The 23,239-nt window shown below is 39.9% G+C and overlaps 1 protein-coding gene across 2 annotated transcripts; it reads left to right on the forward strand.

The window, feature by feature from the left end:
* Positions 1-1,278: 1,278 nt before the first annotated feature.
* On the forward strand, positions 1,279-21,029 carry OTUD6B (OTU deubiquitinase 6B). 2 transcript variants are annotated; one of them, XM_061995776.1, is made up of 7 exons: positions 1,279-1,627; positions 12,739-12,893; positions 14,781-14,876; positions 16,226-16,538; positions 17,702-17,763; positions 19,321-19,427; positions 19,979-21,029. In XM_061995776.1, exons 1-7 carry the CDS (start codon positions 1,609-1,611, stop codon positions 20,061-20,063), a joined length of 837 nt encoding a protein of 278 aa, XP_061851760.1. In that variant the 5' UTR covers positions 1,279-1,608; the 3' UTR covers positions 20,064-21,029. The 2 variants fall into 2 exon arrangements, with proteins under 2 accessions (XP_061851760.1, XP_061851761.1); XM_061995777.1 differs by lacking the exon at positions 1,279-1,627 and adding an exon at positions 9,979-10,150.
* Positions 21,030-23,239: the final 2,210 nt, after the last annotated feature.

The following is a 23,239-nucleotide window of genomic DNA, read 5'->3' on the forward strand; positions in this document are numbered from 1 at the left end:
TGACTGCTACATGTTTTCTTGGTCATCTTGAAGACACCAGCTACTTTCAAAAAAATCTGTAATATATTCATCTCCTCCTAATCACATTGCATATAGTCAAGATTCCTCTCTTTATCACTTGTCAGAGGTTGCTATTCAATAAATACCTGTCTCTACAGCTTTTCTTTCTGTTAAATCATTCCATTTGTTTATTAATGCCAGTTGAAGGCTACTAGTAGCTTTTGAATAACCTTTTCATTCCTTTTTTTCTACTTTACTTTCTATTCTTGAGTGGATGACTGTTACAAATTAAATACTTCTAAATTTGTGGACACTTCTAAATGCTGGCATCATATATGATTTTAATTTCATCTCCAATTTTTAGTTTAGCGGGTGAGGATTTGGGGGGATGTAGTGGGTCTGGGATGGCAGTGATTTTCCACAGCAGCTCCTGCAGTGCTGTGCTTACTGTTGATATCAATATTATGACTACCGCTTGCACAACATCAGGGCTGTCCCTCCAGCATTCCTTCCCCCACCTTCACCAATAGCTGTGGGTGGGCATGATCTTGGGAGGGACTATGGCCAGGACAGCTGACCCAGACTGACCAAGGAGATATTCCATACCATATGACGTCAGCTCAGTAATATAAACTGGGGGAGAGGAGCAGGAAGGGGAGGCGAGATTCATTTCTGGCCTTCCCAAAGCAACTGCTACGCGTACCGAAGCCCTGCTTCTCGGGAGGTGGCCGGACATCGCTGCTGATGGGAAGTAGAGAGTAACAGCTTATCTGCTTTTGCTTTGCTTCCCGCGCGCGCGGCTTTGCTGCTTATTTATTAAACTGCTTTTATCTCAACCCACGAGACTCCCATATTTTCTCCCCTTCCCTGGCTTGCTGAGGAGGTGGGGGATAAAGCGGTGTGGTGGGCACCTGGCATCCAGCCAGGCTCAAACTACCACAGGGGAACAACAAGGAAAAAGTTGTCTTACACTTACCTTTGAGCATTTATTTTTTTCAGTTTTGACTGGAGTTACTTTTTAGCCAGAAATACCTTTGGTCATGAAACCAAGCAATATCAGGCTTAGTCAATACCTAGATAAGGTATATCCAAGAAAAACAGGTAAAGTTACTTTTGGTGCTTCTGTTAGATGACACCCTTTGCTCTGAAGAAAAACGGAGCTGTTCTACCCTCCTGGTACTAGGTGGAGACTAAGTATAAAGAAAGAAGCTTCAAATTAAAGTCAAAGTTACAACAGCTTTTGATCATGAGCTGTCCTATGATACATATCACAAGAACAGCAGCATCTTGGTCAAACTCCACTTCAGATAATTAATCGTCTGACTTAAATTCCCTTTGCCATTTCAGTCTCAATGAGAAGACTTTCACTTTCAATTAGAACTCATTTCATGCAACATGTACACTAAAGAATTGCTCCATTTCAGAAATGGATGAAACAACGTAAAGTTCACGATTTGTCCAGGAGAATAAAATACAGTAACAAGGCCTGTTACTCTAGCTGTTTTTATGCAAGCTGATGATCTAATGCTTAGCAGATTCATAACATTAATGCAAATGATATCGAGAAGACTGTTGTACACATATATGGATCCTGTGGATTGAAGTGGCATGGTCCTGCTTTTTAAAGGTAACTCTGTTTATTGACATAGTGGTCAAATGTGATCAAGACTAGTCATATTGAACTGGCATTCTTTGAAAGCACTTTGGAAGTAAACATTTGAAATCAGACTGAGGGACTGCAAATGCTGGTGATGGCCTGTCTCCAAAACAAGCTTTACTATTGGGAGCTGCCAAAAGAGATGTTGCAGCAGAAGGAATGTGCAGATGTTGGATGGACATTTGATGGAAAGAAATTCTTAATGAGCATTAGGTGCCTCAAGCTTGGCTCCACTATGGCTTGGGGTTCTGCAGGATTTCTGTGAGTTAGGAAACCTGCACATAACTGGATGGGAAAGAAAAGAGGTTGAGGTTACTCTAGATATCCAGAAATTAAACTGTTTGCATGTTTGCATCTAAATATTGGCTGCACCTGCAGAGCCTCTTAATTGATTCTTTTCATAAAGAAAGAATTTCAGTTTACAGATATGGAGTTCTATTGTGTGCCTCAGCATGTGATGCAAAGGTGGCAACAGCTAGTCTAATCATAGCCATCAATAAAGAGGAAATTGTAATTAACCGAAAAACATAGTAGCAATGAGACACTAGACAAATTAGAAGCCTAGAGGGACTCCAGCTACTAGTAAGCTGAATTTCCTGCTATAAAAATAACAGAAATAACCTGGTTGGGTTTTTTTTTTTGCCCGTGTCTAGAACTTATCAGTACAGATTGAAAATGGAAAAGTAGAAAGATACATTATTCCCTGATTGACTGAAAAGGTGTGAGAAGAATGCCAGTGGTACTGTGATCTTCAGCTGAAGAATAATTTACAGCTTTTTGATACAAAACCCAATATCCTTCTGGGAAAGGTCAACACAGTGCTAGGAGCTACTTATCCCTATCAGTTGACCAATCTTAAGATTGTAGTGAAAAGATGCAGGATGTATAATGTGGATAAAGAATGCAAAATGGTGCAATTAAGGTAATAACTGAATAGAAAAAAATCCCTTACTGGTACTCCAAACAAGTTTAAAGATCCATACCATTGAGAAAGGTGCAATGAAATGAGTGTACTTCATGCCATTGCAGCATCTTTATAACTAGTTCTCCTAATTAAAAGCTAATAAATATGAGGTCTTTGCACGTTGTTACTCAGTATACAATGCATGAAACATGATTCCTGCGATCCTTTTAGCTGGAGGAAGACTTAGTTGCTCCAGTGTATCTCCGCAAAAGCTATTTTGATTTACATTAGCTTTAGAAGCCAGTGACACAACTTTTGTGAGACTTTGCCATCAGATTACTCACTTAAGTTATACTATTTTGCTTTCTCCATATACAGCTGGAAGGCTTTGCATTCTGCTCCTATTTAATATACATACAATATGGATAATTTCCATTTTCCTTATTTCTTGCAGGCCATTATTACAATTCCAGCTCCACCTTCATCCCACAGCCCTGTCTAGATGATCTGCTATATCATGTGAGGTCTTTGCTATGTTAGATATTACAGATCACAAAAAAACCCCAATAATCTTCTGTAAGAAATTTATATTATCTGTGTTCTCTGATGTATCCTTAGGAGGAGGATTGTGAACATGCTCAGGTGACTTGCAGCTGGGTTGTAGAAAAATACATGTACAATTTTAAATTTTGTTTAACCTTTTGTGTTGGACACATAGAACAACTGTGTTTCGATAACATAGACCTGTGCTAGACTTACAGGCAACCAAACATGCTTGAGATTCTTGCCCTGCTGTGCAAAAGACTAAAGCACAGAGGTAAAGTACAGCTGCATGAATCCTTGAAAAACAGGCACAATCAGGTTTGATGATCCTCTAGCATGGACTGAGGTCCAAAGTGCCTGCATCCCTGCTTGTGTGTCTCTGCTCACATGCTGCTTCAGAGAATCCTCTTTGCATTTCATCCACAGTTTTGCAGCTGTTCCCGTGTCCTGCCTGTGCCAGCTCACACAGTTAACTAGTACATCACCCCTGCAATAAGCAGGGACATCTTCAACTAGGTGAGGTTTCAGAGCCCTATCCAACCCAACCTTGAATGTTTCTAGGGAGGAAGTATTTACCATCTCTCTGGGGAACCTGTGCCAGTGTTTAACCCCCCTCATCATAAAAAATTTCTTCCTTATATCTAGTCTGAATCTACATTCCTTTAGTTTAAAACTACTACACCTTGTCTTATCACTACAAGCTCTACTAAAAAGTCTGTCTCCCAAATTCCCCTCCCTTTTTCAAACACAACTTCTCCAATTCTCTCTTCCGTTTTCTGTACTAGCACCAGACCTTACTTCCTCCTGTCACAGCCATGACCTCTTTCTCCAATCATCACCTCTCCAGGCCAATATTCCTCTCACAGCTCTCACTTTTCCTTTTCCCTTCCCCATGTCTAGTTCTCCTCACTCCTTTTCTGATTTTTCTGCTAGTTTTTTCCTTGTCTTTAAGGCACTTAGGCATATTTCTCTCTTCTCTCACTGGATACTCAGCAGATGAGAGCATGAGAGGTGGGCTCCAGTACTCAGCCTTGTGGAGGGTAACAGCAGCAATGTGCTGGGATTAGAGGGTGAGTCTACCTTGGTGCTTTGCCTTGGTGCCAGATTGTGCTCCACCAGTATGTGGGACCAGTTTTACCCAGATGGAGCAGTGCCAGGACTGCTGGCATAATCTCACGTGCTGACAAGCAACTTGTTAAAAAAAAGAATCTGAGAAGAAAAATTTACTGATAATTGTACTATCTGCCATGTCTATACTAAAGGTGTTTCTGATACCATGGCTAATTAACATCTGTTTTGGCAGCTTCCTCATCTTTGTGCTCAAATACTGAACCAGTAGAGAAAAAACTTATTCTGCACGATGAGTTATTTGCACAGCATTGTAGATGAAGGTCTTACAGATATAAACCTATAGGGGCCTGTACATTACATGAGATTTGAAACTATTCACAGACCATCAGCATTTAGGATTGCCACCCAGCAGGTTTACTCTTAAACTTCCCTATGGCCTCCCCACTGCTACTGAGTGTATGTGCACGTGTAGGTTGTCTGCTCAAGTACGTCAGGAGTTTTTCTGACATGGAGAAATATTTTTAGTTGACTTGTGACAATGAGAGAATTAATATGAGGTCTGTATGCTGAACAGCAATGGTATGGTGTAATTGTATTTTATAGATATAAGGAATTATATAGTACAAATATTTAGTCATGTATTTGTCTTGGAGGCTATGTACAAGTAAAATGCAATTTTAGCTGAAATGCTTACTATTGAATACTACTTTGGGAGTCTCAGAGATTCTAGTAACTGTCCAGTTATACTTTTTAGCAGTTTAAAGAGTACATAAGGTATCTCTTTTCTTCTTTTTCATTATCATAAGATCTGGGAAGATTACCTGGAGAAAAGAAGAAGTCTGCTTAACATGAGACACTCTCTTTCATTGGTTAATAGCAATAAGCTATAGCTGGCAACTACGCAGAAAATAGAGAGCATAGTAAAAATGACAGCACCTTCAAGGGGTTTAGCAGAGCGTGGATTATTGGACAAGATTCTTGCCAAGACTACACCAGCGATATGTAATGACATTCAGTGCTAACCCTGTGAAACCTGGTTGACAGTCTCTGCTGACTGCATTAAGTGACTGTACTTAAGCAGTGGAAACCCCAAGTGTCCAATTTTTAAAGGTTTTTTCTATTGAAAAGCAGTGTGAAGGGCTGGAGCTGGGTTTTTTCTTTTTGCTTATTGCTTCTGAACACTTAGGATGCAATCAAGACACCTCTTGTCAAACATAGGTCACATCTCTCATACAGCCAAGAAAACTGCTTAGAAATCCAGACTCATGGGTTTTCATGAAATCTCACCATTCCAGCTGCTGAGATTTAAGAAAGCAAAGCACTGCAAAGCTTGCAATGCATTTGCAGAAGCTGGTAAAGTTGCACCATCTCTAACACGTATTTCCCAATAGCAGTCTTCATAGAAATCAAGGGTGTCTTCAGGTTAGTTATTTTGCATTCCAGCATTCATAAGCTAACTCTGAAAAATGAGTGACCCTGAACCTGACTGCATTAACAGAGACCTGAAATTCTTTTTACATCTTCTGGTGCTACAAACAGAAAAGGTAAATACGCTGGTCTTTGTGAGCTCCAAAATGCCAAATCCAGAAATAAAAACCTCACTACTTTGTTTAACTGATAAATATGACTCATTACAGATTTGATTAAGTGAATGGATTTGCATTAAGTCCTGACACTTGTCAGACCTGTGTTGAAAAACTACTAGAAAACAGTTTCACAGATGAGGGATCTCAGCTGCAGGTGACTCACTGTGAAAAATCTGTTAGCACTGTTTCCAGCGAACATAAACTAACAACAGGAGACACTCAGTTCATTTAAGGATATGTGAACTTTCAGATAACAATATATAGCACATATACCACACTAGGAGATTTTACGTGACAGATAGAATATGCCATATTGATAGTCATGTTCTGTGGAGGTTTCATTGCAAGGTCATGTATACTGCTTAATTCATGTAGAATAACTGCAGGTCTTCCTCTGGGCCAATTTTATGACAGTGAGTGAAACAAAGTTTAACTACTTTTGCTTCAATATCTGTGATCAAGTGACCTAGAGACTGACTGGTCACATAGTACATAAATCAGGAAACTCTCAACCAAACCTCTGAAACAACAGAGCCACTTTAAAATTAAGAGTTTTGTATATAATTCACTTGTAATTTTATAATTCACTTTAGTGCTCAGCAAGAAACATCTTGGAGATAATGGAGGGAAATGAGATCCATACTCACCTAAAATGCCTTTACTTGACCAATATTTTATATCATTTAGCTGAAGTATGATTTGGATATTATTTACTGCTGACTTGAAAACTGTCTGCTAGACAGCCTTAGCTAATTAGTTTTGCAACCTGACAAAGTAAGTCAAGATTTTTACAGAAGTATCAGGGGTCCCACCCTGACTTAAAAAATTCCACTGAACAAATGACCTTCCTGATTTTCAGCATGCTTAGTAAGCACTGGGAAGCTCCTGGGGGAAAGATACTAGAAAGGATGTCAAAGTGTAATGCTTTAAATGGCCATTGATGTTTTTTCTTCCCCAGAAAATAAATACGGAAGAAAGAGAACACAGGTGGTCAATTCAATGTCTAAGTCAGCTGTTACCAAAAGTAACCTTCACTTATAGACTTCACTAAGTTGGCAATATTTAGTCACATTTCAAAATTCTGAAAATGTCAATTTTGGCAGTGTAAGACAGAGACAGCTTAGTACAGAGCTATCATTGATTTCAGTGTGAGCTTCAACTTCCTACAAAACAGATTAATCAAGTCATAAATTTTAATACCAGAAGGGGCTGTTATGGTAATCCAGCCTGTCTTTGAATTCTGAGATGTCAGTAAATGTTGCTTGCATGAAGCCTATAACAGCTGATATTCTTACTGCATATCCACAGGAAGGTATTCAATCTTGATTTAAAATTTGTGTGACAGCGAACCTGTCACATCCTAGATAAAGTGCTTCACAGCTAATTACATCAGATTTCAGTTTTCTTTTTTTTTAATTTTGGCTTCTAAAAATTATATTTTGCTATGACCTTGCCTGTCAAACCACCCTTTCTACCCAGGAATTGTTATTAGCCAAGCTGAGCTTACATGCAATAAGGCTTCATTTGTTTTGGAGAGGAAAAATGTACAGAATTGGGAAGGGGAGGAGCCACATGTACCCGATCTTGATGTACATGGTCCTGATGAGTTGACAGGTCACAATGTCTCCGAGGAGGGATCATGGGGCAAGCAGGCAGGGAGAGGCAGTGCCCCTGACACAGGCAGTGCAGGAAGGAGCAGCAAGGCCCTCTGTGCTGGCAGGGTGGTATGTGGAGCTTGCAGAGATGTTATGACTGCAGGTCCCCATAATGACAGTTTCCCAAATTCAGACTTTTTTTCCCTGTATAAGAGGATTTCTGAACAGGCAGCAGCCTTTGGGCTCCACCCCCTAAGCCATAGGCATACCTTGTGATACTGGAGCGCATTATTTTCTCAGGTCTTAGCAAATGCCTCCTCCCAGGGCTTGTTTTCCTCTAGCTCAGCTGCTGTCCTTTGGTATGCTCACAGCAGAACTTGCAATGTGTTTTTTTCAACCAGGAACTGGCCATCACTGAGTTGTTTATAATGTTGAGTCCTCTGTTTTCAACAGTCTTTCCAAGGCCTTTGCTGTTATCCCACGCTAAGCTCCAGTCTGTAATAGCTGCCTGGCACAGAGCTCCAGTTCACAGGGCTGGTTCTCACCACAGGTTGATAACCAGCCCCAGAGGCCAGGACTGGGGCCTCTTGAAGTTGGCATTGGGCCTGAGGCCTGCTGTAGCAAGGGTAGTGCTCTTCTTAATAGCTTTCATTTATTCTAGATCTCACAGCAGCAGAGGAAACTCCTCTGTAGCTGGCTGTGCAGCGTGACCTCCCCAACATTTGTTTTACTGCTGTTCTCTGAAATTTATTTCCTCATACTTGGTGTGCTCCAAAATCTCTGTTCCTGCATAACTTTGAGTTCAAGTGTATTAAGATATGTGTTGTTCAAATGAGGCTAGTGTCTCGTAAGGTTACTTTAACCAACTCACCTTCATCATCACTTGGCACTTAGTCTTTTGAATTTATAGATATTCTTTTTCAGATGACTGCTAAATACATGTCAGAAGCCTGGACTACAACCAGTAGTGGCTACAGGGACCTCAACAGGTGTATCCCCTTTGACTGAGAATAGTTGTGCTGCAGGGAGGAAGCCTCCGCGACTTTTTTTTTTTTCCTGAAAGATTTAAGCCTGTAGTCCCCAGAAACCCAGAAGTCATCCTTCTTGAAAGATGGAGTCATATGTCTGAACACCTAATGACAATGTCTTGTTATGGTAAAAAGACATTTCTTTCCTTATAAAGTTCTAAATGAAACTAAAATGCAGAAGGTATAAACCAGCACTTATTATTTTAAAATACACAGCATTTTTAAAGAAGATTTGTTCAATGTCACATTCATATATACATACATGTGTGAAAAAATGTGTGTCATTCAGAACCTGATAGAAAGAAAAGATATATATCAGTCAGCACAAACCTAACCTGGATTTGTCCTTATTCGGGATTCATTGGTAGTACACAGAAATATTTATAGGTCCACCCTAGCAATTTGAAAGCAATTTTCCTAGTAAAAAGCCACCCACCAACTCAATTCCTTTTTTTCCTAGATGGTCTGTGATCTGATGTTATTCTAACAGGCTGGAACAAGCCAGTGAAGGTAAAGGTAAAATATATATCCAGGTACAGGTATATAAATATGAAGATTATTTACATTTCAAGAGAATTGCAAATGGGAGGTCTAAAAACTGGGTGGTTCTGTACAGCAAGAGACTTCAATTCATCACCTTGCTTGAGATACTGTTTCCATTCTTTCCACTTGACAGTGTACTTGTAGAGGATCTCTTGATAGGAATATAAGAGACTAATAGCAATGCTGTAACACTTAAGCACAGTCTTACTGTTTCCATTACCAAGGTCTTTGCTCAATCAGAGTTATTTTGAATCCAATTAAACTATTAATCGTTATGTTTGTCTAGATGAAGCGAACGTTCCACAAAATAATGTGTGACTACATTGACCAGAAAAGCATCTCATGCCCCACTAGCACTCAACAAGAACTCGTAGTTCCCACTTTGGGGGGGGGATTTGCCTCCAAACCAAGGTTTGGAGTTTACTGGGCCAAAAATCTAAAAACTTTATGAGCCATAATTTGACAGTAGTGACAAGACCAAATCACCACAACTTGGAAAATCAGGAGTCTTTGTGTATTTTTCCACTTTAAGTGATGTCAGTTAAAAAAACTTGCACGCTCACAGGGCACTGTGTGCTTTGCACAAAAGTGAACAGGCTGAACAATTATTTTAATGTGATCCACCACGTAAAAACCCTAACCAATTCCTTCCTCACCTCTAGCCTTCCTGCTCAATGGGATTTACCTCTGGTTCAGCTAAAGGTATCCTTTTTTCTTAGTAAAGACAAGTCCATTAAGGAGATAGAAGCAGCTCCACAATTGTCCTTGTCGGGACAGCAATGAGGAAAATCGGCCTTCCCCTCCCGCGCTGTTCTCGTGCTCTCACAACGCGGGAAGCCGGACCGACCCCACGGCCCGCAAGGTTCATGAGCCGCAGCAGAGGCTGCCTTTCCCTCAGTGGACCACTGCGGCGGTGACACGGAGACGAACGGGTCGCGGCGAGTGGCAGGCGGCACACAGAGCAGCCCCACGGGGCGGGAAGAGCCGGCCCACATCTCGCCGTCATGGCTCCGGCAGGGGGCGGGGCGGAGCTGCCGGAAGCGCTGCGAGCTCCGCCTTGCGCCGGGGTCGGGGGTCAGGAGCGCCGCCGCCGCCGCGGCGTGAGGGCGCCCAGAGGCTCGCGCGGGCGCCCATGGAGGGTTCCGGCGACGAGGAGCCGGCAGCTGACGAGCCGCTGCAGGGACTGCTGAAGCGGCAGCGCAAGGAGAAGCGGGAGCTCCAGGGTGAGCGCCTACGGACCCCGCGAAGGGCAGGCGGAGGAGAAGGCTCGGAAGCGGGGGAGGGGAGAGCGGCTCCCTCGCCGGGGGGAGGCGGCGGGAAGGCACGGGGCGGCTCGGCACCCCCTCTTCCTGGCGTCACACTGCCCACACACCACGCTCCGCGGAAGCTGAGCTGGAAGTCACGGACGGCAGCGGGAGCAGCTCGGTCGGGAGGAACGGGGCGGGATGGGACGGGACGGGCGTGTTCGCCAGCGCAGGGCTTTGGAAAGGAGGGAGCAGCCGTGGCACTGCCATCATGAGAGGAAAAGGACGTCAGTGATGAAAGTGTCGCTTCTCTGCGGAGGTGTCAGAGGCGCGGTTCACCGCTGGTTGTGGTCCGAGTCTCGCACGCGGTCTGCCGAGTTCGCCTCACTATCATCTTGGCAGCCAAGCAATGCTTGACAGCCATAACATAATGCTATACTGTTAACATTATGATAACGCTTTGCCATTTTATTTTTAAGTTAAAGAAGTTGTGTTTTTATAAGGCGTTTTAGATTGAAAAGCCTGCCCAAGTGTCCCTACTGCCTAGGCAACTACATTTCTTTGTTCAAGGTGCAGTTGATCTGAAATGAGGTTCTGTCCAGCCACAGTAAAATGTGTAGTATAAAACCCTCTGTGTTCTTACAGTGCTACATATGAACTCATGAGACACTTTTTACCTGCTCTCTTAATGTAATTAAGTGGTTCTGTTTGCTACGTTCTGTTGGCTTGTAGTTTTATACTTGATTATTACATTTTTGTTTAGCCTTTTTCATTGCTGACGTTGATATGGCCTTTTCCTTGTTTGGCTTCTTTGGTGTGTAATGAAATAGGCCCATCTGTAGCCTTTTATAATTTGGAGGACTGAAGAAATGTGGAGACTATGGGACTGCATATTGTCATTAATAGTATAGGAACTTACTGTTTTGAAATGCCTTTTCCTACTTCAGTTTTGGTTTAAATTGAAAACCGGGAGGAATCAAGCAGTGTGGTTAGAGCGTGTGTTGCATTGATTGGGAGAGGCTTGAATAATGATCTTGCAGGTCAGAAACTATACTAGGAGTTTTTCACCTAGAGAAGATGATCTATAGAAGGGGTATCTAATTGCAGTCCTCCATCACCTAAAGGTGGGAGGGTTAAACAGAAGTCAGAACCCCAGTCTTTCTGGTTAGGAGAGACAGGTGGCCTACAGGCAAACATTTTCCTTCTTGAAAAATACATTCCTGGTAAGTGCAATGATTAACTATTTGACAGCAGAACAGTTTGTTCATAAGAATTAACTTAAGGTACATGTCAGTCTCTGAAAATCCAGGATCTCCTCCAGCTGATGATCCTTGTCTCCACTACTCACCTATATACAGTCCTTATGTATTTGTGTGTGCCTCATAAGTCTCTAACTTCTTTCTCCCCATTACATTAATTTTTATGAACAAAACTGCATCTCTGTCAGTCAAACTCAGATGATTCATCTGAATGCTTAACATAAATCTTTCAATATGTGAGCATTCTGGCTGCCTTCTCTTGAAAAGTTTCATTATCATCACCATGATCTTCGGCTCAATTGTGCCAGTCAAGGATGAAGGATAGAAAAAAGTACAGGTGATGAATAGCAAGTGTGTTAAATATTTGGTGCTATAACCCTGAAATGGTGACTACAGAAGTGATGACAGCTAACAAGGAGTGTTCATGTAAGGGCACAGGCTGTGAAAGCTGTGTTTGTTCAGCCTGAAGAAGACTGAACTGGTGATCTGATTCTGGTTTTCACCACGTAATGGATGGAGCTGAACTCTTCGAATAAAGGGTAGAGAATGGGCTAGAGACAGTGGCTGAAGGTAGTAACAAGAAAAATCCTAATGAGAGGAAAAAGAGAAAATATTTTCATAACAAGAATGTTTAAACACTGGAAAAAACCTGCCCAGAAAGGTTGCAGAATGTCCATCCCTGGAGACTTGGCACAGTCCTCTGAAAAAATTCCAGATGAATATGAATCAAAGTAACCTGATGTAGGTTTGAATTAAGCCCTGCTTTGAGAAAGAGATTGAACTAAGTGTCCAGACATCCCTTCTAACCAAAGTGTTCTGTGATTTGACAAACGGAGCCTTGACTTACAGATGATTTAAGCAAGTTTGTTTGTTTTTTTTCCTGCTTGAATATACATTTTACTTTTAGAAACTTTATTTTAAAGACAGGTAAACTCTGTTTTAACTTTTAATCTGCTACTTAGGTGATTAAAAATTCACACATCTTTCCCGAGTCAGGATTTGAGATCTCAGTGCCCAAATGTTTTCGAAGGCAACGGGCTGAGCTTTGCTGTGTTGATGAAGTTCATAAGTATTTATAATACCAATCTGGCACAAGTTTTTCTCTTCATCAGATACAACTTAAGAAGAATATAGCTGCTTTGAAGTGTGATAATTGTCACAGGAAGTCTCATAGCTACACTTTTAAAACATATTGATGTGTTAGTATTTGCAAACTTTTTTGTTCTGTGTGACTTAAAATTCTCTTTTCTGAAATGACCGTGGAGCATGTATATTTAGAGGTAATTTTTTATTACATTACTTTAACAGCAAAAATCCAAGGCATGAAAAATGCTGTTCCTAAGAACGACAAAAAGAGACGAAAACAACTGGCTGATGAAGTTGCCAAACTTGAAGCAGAACTTGAACAGAAGCACAAAGAGGAATTAAAGCAGCTGAAGGAAACTTCACCTGAGCAGAATAAGGTAGGCACTTTACCTTTAGCTGAAGTTTTGTGGATACAATTTGGGTTAGGGCTTTTTCAACTTTTAAGAATTATAATGAAGTTGTAATGAAATTATAGTGAATACTTTAAAGTATTTTTCTTTTTCCTTGCAGTATTAGTAACTTTTTTCACCCTTAGTGGATGGGCTTTTAGAAGGGACATTTAACAGTGGGGGATTTTGTTATTGTTGAGCAGCATTTGGCTTTACTCTTAAGGGTACATTAGTAGTAAATCTGTCATCTTAGTGAAATCTTTTTAAGTTCCTGTTATATTGCTACTCTAATGTAGACAACTAGAGTCTTACTGGCCCCGATTAGGCATTTGACTGATGCCGTGTGTCTTGTCCTGCAATTTTGTCAGCAGTGTAGCTGCCCTCTTTGTAACAAGACACTTGCCCTGATGATGAGAATTCTCATCTTGAATGCTATTGCTTTGTCATGTTGGCAACATAGCTATGTACTTAAATGCTTCCAGGTTACTGTTTGATGTCAAACCACTTAATTTTTGACAGAAGCTTACCATTATTCAAATATAGCTGCAGGAGATAATGGCCACCTGAGTAAACTAGATTCTGTTAAATATTTGTGTGACATACAAAAATTCATTTACATTTGATCACTTAAATTAATAAGTAAGAGTGTTGGAGTCTTCTTTCATAGTGAATTTGCAATCCATAGACTTAATTCTGTATATGCAGTACTGAAAAGAAAGAACTGTGTCTTGCGCCTGAATTTAAGGACTGTTTGTGAAAGTAGCCCTATACATATACTTTCTCCTACCTAATCATGAATAAGCCTTATGACTAAATTGGTGCAATACAATTCTCTCTGAATGATGCCAATGCTCTATGCTCATATGGTGTGTGTGTCTTGGCTGCTTAAGTCTTGCAAAGAAACAAAGAAAGTGCCTGTGCTGTTTGGACTAGTTTTTTCCGATTAGTGACCAAACAGAAAGTTAAGCAGAACGTACTTTTGTTAGAAAAAGTGAGTGAAAACATTTCTGAATGACGTTTAGGGAAACAGACTTGATTGAGGAGCATCTACTGAGCATCCTTGTGGGGAAGAAAAAAATAGAAGCAGCATTCAATTTGTGAGAGTTACGATTCTATAACAGTCTTCTTTGGTAGTTTTTATACAGATACTTAAGCAACTGAGTAATGCATAAGCATTATGCTTCCATTTACCTGTATCTCAGATTAGTTTAAAGAGTTTCTTTTATTTTGATAAATGAGGTGTCAAAACTTTAGGATAGAGGACCTTGCAAGCTAAAATCCTTGCCTTGGACAGAGCTTTGGCTGAGAAGATGATGTTTTAAGATGTATGGTTTCTTTCACTTCTGAACATTTTTATTCAGATTGAAACATGTCCATGCCTCCAAGGGTAACATCTAGTTCATGGGGTTAGCTTTGCCATTTTTTTGGGGGGGGAAGTGTCAACTTCCTGTCTCTTCTAAGTGCTGGATATGCTTTGGTATAGAAGGTGAAGCCTTCTCCTGCTGTAATTGTCACAGAACTTGGAAATGGCTGTTGGACTACTACAGTCATCTGCTATGGTCAGGAAAACTTTCCCTTTCAGCCTGTAAGCACTGTCCACACTTCAGTGTGGAAGCTTTTAAGAGAACATACAGACTAAATCTGAGATGCAGAGTTTGAAACTGTCTCTATGTTGAGATTATGGAAAAAGTAATAAAATGTGGAACAGTGGTTTGGGATGTGAAATGTTTTACTTTTGTCTTTGATGGATTTTATGCTATACATAGATTGTTGTGTCATAGAATTACCTAGGAACAGAACTTAATGCCGTTTCAGGAGGTGCACATCTCAGTTATCATCCTAATAAGAACATTTAACATTTTTTTTTCTTTTTAGACAGATTCTATAGCTGATGGAGTTGCAAATTTAGAACTTGAAGGAGCAGGGCAGCAAATTCAACATCCTCGAATATCGAAAGCACAGAAGAGACGGGTATGACTTAACATTTTAAAATCTCACAGATATTTGTTTTAAATTATATTCACTTAAACTTAACTGTAATAACCAAAGTTAAACAATTTTGCAGGGGACATTACCCGGCTAATTCAGTATTGATGCTGTACCTACTGAGTGCCTTGAAAGTCTGTAAAGCTGCTACCTAGAGATATGTAAGCATTTTATAAATAGTTGCACTTTTTTACCCTCAGCCATGACCTGAGGATCAGAATAGATCAGGAGATGGGAGCCAGAAAAAACAAATGATGTAAAGCAAAATATTTTAATTCAATTACTTCATTCTTTATTAAAGTTTGTAATTAAATCCTTTTAATATCATATAAAATACAATGTGGAAAATATGCAAGTAGTAGAACTTCACACATTTAACAAAAGAACATTAATCCTGAAGTTCTTTTAAATTTTTGAGTTGTTAATTAACACTACGTGGTGTCCAGGCTGTTAGGGTTAAATCTTGTTAAGCTCCAGATGTTAAACTGTGATGGATTAACATTCTTGCTGTACCTTCTTGAATGTTGGTTCAGGGCCAGCGGAGCACTGCTTTCTTGTTGAGTCCATCCCCTATTATGTGATCACCACGACAGAGCTGCCTTGTAACAAACATGATAAAAGTATGTCCTTAGTTCAACACGCCACATCTAGTCAAACCAGAAACTCCATAGACTAGTTTTCCTATATTGTGATCACCTAAACCAGTCTGATCTTGATTTGTGGTGAATTTTAAGTGTGAAAGTTAAAAGATAATTCTCTGGACAGCTTCCTTTTTTTATTCATATTCCCTTTGAATTTAAGTGTAAAGTTACAAAACATTCTATAAAAGTCATTTTTGTGTTAGGTACGATTTCGTCCCCTCTAGTATTCTCTGTATGCATTCAAATCAATTCTTTGTGTCATCTATGATGTCTAGTAACTAGCCTGAGGGATTTTCAGTTTCATAACATGAGCTCCGTTGTGCAGTCATAGGCGTAAGTGGTAGATCTCACACTTCTTATGAAAGAGCAACATTTTCTGTTGTTTAATTAGAATTTCAGGATCACCTATTACTAGCCCTTGTATTTTGCATGTTAATAGAATTAAAATTTCTACTGTCACATAATTTTGGATGTGATGTCAAAGGAAGCTGGGATATATTACCATTTGATGAAGCTTGGGTTCAGGAGGTCTCTAAGATTTAGTAGTACTCATTTGGGAGAACATTTCACAGATGTGGATGAAATGTCTAGAAAATATTTGAAGGAGTAGAAGCAAGCACTAAAGCCAAGAACTGTACACTCATCTTCTAAATTTTAAAATCTCATGTGATTTTTATGTGTTTTTAATCTAAGGAAAGAAAAGCTGCCTTGGAGAAAGAAAGAGAAGAAAGGATAGCTGAAGCTGAGATAGAAAATTTAACGGGTGCTAGACATCTTGAAAGTCAGAAACTTGCCTCCCTATTGGCAGCAAGGCACTTAGAGATTAAACAGATCCCTTCAGATGGCCATTGCATGTATAGAGCTATTGAAGATCAACTCAAGGATCACCAGAATTCCTGGACTGTTGCAACTCTGAGGAACCAAGCAGCAAAGTATATGCAGAGTCACTTTGATGACTTCCTGCCATTTCTTACGAACCCTAATACTGGAGACATGTATAGCAGAGGTAAGCTTTTTGTCTTAAGACATTTTAAAAGCTCTTGTAATTGTTTCTGATAATTCTCAGTCTTGGTTACAACTTAGTTGGGATTAACACATTATGGTGTTTGTTCCTGATCTTTGTTACTTTGTTGATTAGGCCATGTTCTATGCCACACCGAACTATGATCCTCTCTGAAGCTTGGTACGTCTGAGTCTTTGTAATTTATCATCCTTTTTTTAAGTAACCTAGCAAACGTTATTCTCCATTAGAAAAAAAAAATAGAACTTGCTGGTTGATAATCATATTCTGGGATGTGATTTAAGTTGTATTATAAACAGCTTGTCAGACAATTAGGGATCATTTTTTGTCAAATTTTGTTGCTTTCAATTTGTATAGGAAAGCTGTTAGTAATGAGTGTGAAATTTAAGCAAATCTATTTTATGATAGTTTGCATAGATACTCAATTGTATTCTCCCTTCATTTTCACTGTTTCTGCCAGATCTTTTAGAGACCTTTCTTAGAAACAGACTAAACTAAAAAATAGAAAGTAATTTAGCGTGGAGCAATGGTGTTAGCTTAGGAAATGCAGTTAAATGAAATTTATGCACTTGATCTGCATTAGGTTTATTTAGCTATTAACAAGTGAACTATTGGGAATAGATGTTCCACAGGTTAAAAATGAAGCAGCTAATTTGGGAATTTAAAAAAAAAAAACAAACCACAAACCAAAACCAACCCAAACAACAGCTGAACTACATAGTTAAAAGATTTTAAAAACACACCTGACTAATATAAGAAATAAGCATGCTACTCACTATCACATTGTTCCCTAGAGTCTCCAAACAACAGACTTAACAGTTAAGTGAAACTTAACAGTAGAGAAACTGAATGCAGTTTCATACTTCTTGGTAACAGTTCCCTGAATAAAAAGTTTAAAATATAAAACTGCACTTCCTTTTATTCCCATACATATTTTTATTCTCATCTTAATTTTTCTCTCTCAAACAATTATGGGGGGTTTTCTTTGTCCTCTGCTGTTTTCCTTTCCTTCTCTTCAGGGAGCATACATACTTTCCTGTATAATGTGTTTGGGCTCTTCAGGTTCTAGCTATTCATTGGTATTTTTGCTCAGTTGCTTGTCCTTGAATAAAAGAAATGCTAAAAGTTGTTTCTCTCTTTCCCTGCAGAGGAATTCGAAAAATATTGTGATGACATCGCAAATACAGCTGCGTGGGGTGGTCAGTTGGAAGTAAGTAGTGTATTGACACCTTTTATTTGTGAAATTCTGAAGTAGGCGAATACACCTTCAAAACAGGGCTTCTTGATGTCCTGGTTTAGGCCCATCAGGGCACAAAAGACCACAATTAGACTCAAGTACCAAAGACCTGACAATTGCCGAAGGGCAGGGAGAGCTTAATTGCCACTTATGGTCCAAGACAAAACAGACCAGGCTACTTGGCTTGTAGAAGAAGACAGAAAATAATTTAATCCCAACACCAACTAAAACATAACCATAGAACCTCAAAACATAACCAATACAAAACTACACAGAGTGGCACAACGATCAGTCCAACCAGCCCTTTAAGACCACCTTCTCCTCACCTCTCCCTTCTTCCCGGGCTCAGAGCCCTGATCCCAATGCCTTTATCTTCTCCTCCCCTGAATGACTCGAGGACAGGGAATGAGGGTTTCAGTCAGTCTGTTCTCGATGGGTTCTGCTGTTTGCCTCTCTTCAGGACAGGTGGGCTCCGCACCAGTCCTCCCTGCTTCTCTGCGGGGTACCTCACACACACGGCAGCCCTGCACAGGCGACCCTGATGTGCGTTCCTCCCAAGGGCTGCAGCTCCTTTCTGCCTCTCATGTGGGTCTGCTCTGCAGCCCACAGACTCTCCAGCTTGACCTGTACCATGGCCACCTCCTCACACAGTCTCTCGCCCATCCGGGCACACTCACACGGAGCTGCTGGTGGCTCTCAGTCCTGCCACTGCCCTCCATGGGTTGCAGGGATACAGCCTGCATTCTCACCAGGGTTCTCTGGTCTGGTGCTCCTCCTTCCTTCCTCCTTCTCTGACCGTGGGGTCCACATGGTCGCCTCCATCTTGTACTGCTCTTACACCTCCTGCCAAGCACTTCAAATTCCTGTCCTTAAATAGTGATCAAAGAGGCTCCAGATTGGCCCTGCTGGGCTGGAGGTGGGTCTTCACTGCAACCCGCTCCCCCGTTACCAAGCGAAAGTGGCTCCTTGCTAAACCATGACACTTGAGAAGAGAAGTGAAGGCATAAGAAGGAAACATAGGCATAAATAATTTATCAAAGAACTTTCTTCTGTGGTTATAAACAGTTTTCACAAATTAGTAGCTTTTCTGATGCTGCACCGCTGTTGTGATGTCTTTGATGACGTTCAAGTTAATGAATTCAGTAGTTCTGAATATCATTAGAAAGGCTGACAGTGCGAGTAAGGGAAGAGTTTGTATGGAGGAAGGATTTTCTTATGCAGACTTGAGCAGAAGAATGTTACATTTTTGTGATGTAAATTAAAACTTAAACTTTAAAAATTACATATTTATCTTAGTTCATGTCGTATTGTTTTATGAAAAAATGATTAATTTGAGGCAACTTGTTTGCAGTTAAAGTAATTTTGGGAATTTTTTGTTTGTTTTTTTTTTTTTTACTAAAGTCTTATTTTCTAACAACATTTGAAATGTTATGCCTGAACTCATGTCTGCTAAAACTAAATTCCATGTCTTCCTCTTTTGTTGCTATGTTGGATTTAATCCTGTTATGGAATTGTTTTTATACCTTATAGCTAAGGGCTTTGTCGCACATTTTGCAAACACCCATTGAAGTAGTGCAGATGGATTCTCCTCCAATTATTGTTGGTGAAGAATATACAGGCAAACCCATAATACTTGTGTAAGTATGTAATTTTATCCCTTCTTAAAATTAAGTGCACTTATTTCTATAGCAGAGGGCTCAGCTCTGATTCTCACCTACTCTTTCATTTTATGTTGTGTACCTGATGTTGAAATGCTGCTTGAGTCTTGCAGGTCAGAAGTTATGTTTGGGATGGACATGCTTAGTTGGAAGATACTGTAATTAGTGTTCTTAAAATGCTGACAGTCAGTCTGAGGTGTGATTCAGTCGCTGCTTTATAGAATGCTACAGGGTCATTTTACCTGTTAGGTAATTACAAATAAATAGTGAATTTAGTATAAGTTCTATCAGGGAACATTTTTTCCCTTCAAACTTTAGGGCAATCTATGCCTAGAAGTCACCAGAATTAAAATCTGTATTTATGAATACTTCATAATTCTTTATGAATTTTTAATGACCATATTTTTTTTTTTTTTTTTGCTAAATTGTGAATTTTTCAAGCTCTGTTCTAGTGCTGATAAAGTTTGGTGTGATGTATGCTTTCAGTTTAGCTGAACATTAATTCTGTAACTTTTTTTTTTTCCTGTTAGGTATATGAGACATGCTTATGGATTAGGAGAACATTACAATTCTGTAAAACTTCTAACAGATACTGCAACAGAGAATGGCAGCTAGCATACAAAAGACATAGTCCACATGGATAACAGTTGCATCTTGGTGTGTTGGGCTCCAGACGATTCCTAGACAGACTGAAAAGTAAATCTAAATGGAATGGATTAAAAATGAAAATAAGACAGATGAGATTTGATTGTAAATCAGAAATAAATTTTAATTCCAAACCAAACCAAAACCACACAACAGTATTTTGAACTTGGTATGTTTAGAATGTCTTCTCTAAATGGTGACTGTGTAGATCAGATTTTTTTTTTCTTTTAGTAGAGCTTCATCCCATGCTGAGTAGTGAATACTGAGTAGTGAATATTTTGGTTAATCTTCATTTCTGCTGAAGAATTCAATTACCTGAAGGTTCCTGTTACGTTATTTTTGGCAGATTTTGATGGTCGTGGAAGAGTTGAGGCATTTAAAAGAACTGATTTTGTTTTGATTGATGGAATGTCCTCCACAGTGTTTCTTTAGTTCTAGCAAGATATGGCTTTAATGCTGTAGTTGGGATCCCCTTCTTTATTTGGGCAGAGAAGAATTAGAGGCAAATGCACTACTAGAACATCTTGCTTGTCTGAGGGAAAATTGCACGATCTTTTAAAGACTTTCATCTATGATTTTTACCAAAGTTAGAGGACTTCACTTTTTTTTGTTTTATTTTTTTGCAATTGAAATTGGAGCTGAACCCTCAGTGCTGTTCCTAGTACTGAATCTGTAGGAAGACTGTTGTTATTCATGACTGACCATCATAACATTGGTACACGGTAGCTGTGCTGTTCATCCTTTGTGATACAGAAATCCTACAAATAAAGAACTCCTCAGTGTCCTCACTTCAGACAGTGAAACTCGCCTGAACTCATCATCTATGGATCATCTGAGCAAAGCACATAATGATCTAAAGTGTGGTGCTTTACAAAACAGCTTAAAACAACTGATTGCCTACAACGGTAAAATAAACATCTTAGACTTTGTCGGTAACTTTACATGATTCTCATGGCTCCTTATGACAGACAGAGGCTTGAAATGCGGCATTTTTTTAATATGACTTGAATTCTTAACATTAGAAATGTAGATATTTGTCTTTAAGTCTCTGTAAATGTGACTCCAAAAGTAGCGATGTATTGAAACCAAAGCTGTAATGCAAATTTTTTTGTAACAATAGAAGTGATTTAAAACAAAAATACCTCTTTTTTTTTTTTTTTAAAGCCTTAGTCGATGGCATGATAATTGCCTGTATTTTAGTGCTGATGGCACTGAAAAGTGACTCACCTCGACTTTCATAGAATGACAGAATGGTAGGGGTTGGAGGGGACCTTTAGAGATGTAGTCCAATCGCCTTGCAGAAATGGGTCCACCTAGATCAGGTCACACAGGAACACGTCCAGGCAGGTTTTGAAGACCTCCAGAGAGGGAGACTCCACACCCTCCCTGGGCAGCCTGTGTTCCCTCACCACCACAGTAAAATAGTTTTTAATTACGTTTAAATGGAACTTTTTGTGTTCCACTTTCTTCCCATTACCCCTTGTCCTGTCTCTGGATACAATAGAAAAAAGTGATGCCCCAACCTCCTGACACCCACCCTTTAGATATGTGTAAATATTAATGAGATTCCCCCCTCAGTCTCCTCTTCTCTAGACTAAACAGCCCCAGTTCCCGCAGACTTTCCTCATAAGGAAGATGCTTCAGTCCTCTGACCATCTTGGTGGCCCTGTGCTGGACTCTCTCCAGCAGTTCTCTGTCACTCTTGAGATGGGGAGACCAGGACTGGACATGGGACTCCAGATGAGGCCTCACCAGGGCAGGGCAGAGTAGAGTGGGAGAAGAACCTCCCTTGACCTGCTGGCCACACTCTTCTTGATGCATCCCAGGATGCCATTGGCCTTGGCCACGAGGGCACATTGCTGGCTCATATTTAGTTTATTGTCAACCAAGACTCCCAGGTCTCTCTGTAGAGCTGCTCTTCAGCAGTTCGACCCCCAGCCTGTACTGGTGCGTGGGGTTGTTCCTTCCCAGATGCAGGACTCTGCACTTGTCCTTGTTGAACCTCATGAGGTTCTTCTCTGCCCAACTCTCAAGCCGGTCGAGATCCCACTGAATGGCAGCACAGCCTTCTGGGGAATCAGCCAGTCCTCCCAGTTTGGTGTCATTAGCCAACGTGCTGAGGATACACTCGGTCCCCTCATGCAGGTCGTTGATGAAGGTTTTGAACCAGAACCAATCCCAGAACTAATCCCCGTGGAACAACACTGGCCACAGGCCTCCAACTCAAGACTTAGAAATTAAATATGTATCCTTTCTTAAAAAGGAGACAAGTATTCACTTTATGAGTCAGATTATGACTGCTTTAAATCTCTTTGAGAAAGAGAGGAAAAAAAAATCATACATTTATAGCAGGGGGTTTTGGACAAACTGAACTGGAATTTTGGCTGTTTTTGACTGGTGTCTATCAGGAAAACAGTAACAGTAAAAACTTCAGAATTTGGGTTACTACCTTGATTGTATAAAATGGTGGGTTTAATTTTAAATAAAAAATTGTATGTAAGAATATGGAAAAAGTCTCTCTATTTGTAACCCCAATATGACTTTCACTAACAATAATCAGAAATACTTTTCTCTGTGTTGCTTAGGGTTATTGTGATCTGAAGTGGACATGCTGCATTTTATAGATACCCCATGAAAAATGTTCTCACATTTGTTGGGTTTTCACTCTTGTTTGATTAACTGATGTAGGAAAGATATCGGAATATAGGAAATGGCTGTACATCAGTTTGTCCTGTTGAAGATGTTTACAATTTGTATAAAGCTAAATAATATTTTAATGTAGTGAGTTGCTCATGCCGTATGGGACTTGCCAAGAAGTAATAAATTGGTTCTTGTGTGGCAAATCTTGTTGTGGTTGCTTTTTATTTTGTACTTAATTCCTACTATTAATAACTGTTACCTAATTTTTGTGGCTTCAGTGTCCTAATGTATCAATTCTCCAAAAACTGACTCTTCCTATTCAAGAAGACAGCTTTACTCTTTGTGAAGCTGTTTCTGAACAAAATTTATCCTCAGTGTTTTAGCAATTGAACTCTTCTGAAAAGCTGTATTTGAAAAAATTTGAACTTCTTCATACCTAAGAATGACAAATTGAGATATTTTTCAGAGTTTAGCTTTTAACTTCTTTGTTGGATGACATTTTCTCT

Source organism: Colius striatus, chromosome 4 (assembly GCF_028858725.1).
Source record: "Colius striatus isolate bColStr4 chromosome 4, bColStr4.1.hap1, whole genome shotgun sequence".
Taxonomy (NCBI): Eukaryota; Metazoa; Chordata; class Aves; order Coliiformes; family Coliidae; genus Colius; species Colius striatus.

Excerpts from the sequence above, each read along its gene's own strand:
- OTUD6B (XM_061995777.1), top strand. The coding sequence starts at position 10,060 with ATGGAGGGTTCCGGCGACGAGGAGCCGGCAGCTGACGAGCCGCTGCAG. Across the intron at positions 14,877-16,225 it reads CGAAAGCACAGAAGAGACGG|GAAAGAAAAGCTGCCTTGGA; the intron begins GTATGACTTAAC and ends TTTTAATCTAAG. Across the intron at positions 17,764-19,320 it reads CGTGGGGTGGTCAGTTGGAA|CTAAGGGCTTTGTCGCACAT; the intron begins GTAAGTAGTGTA and ends TATACCTTATAG.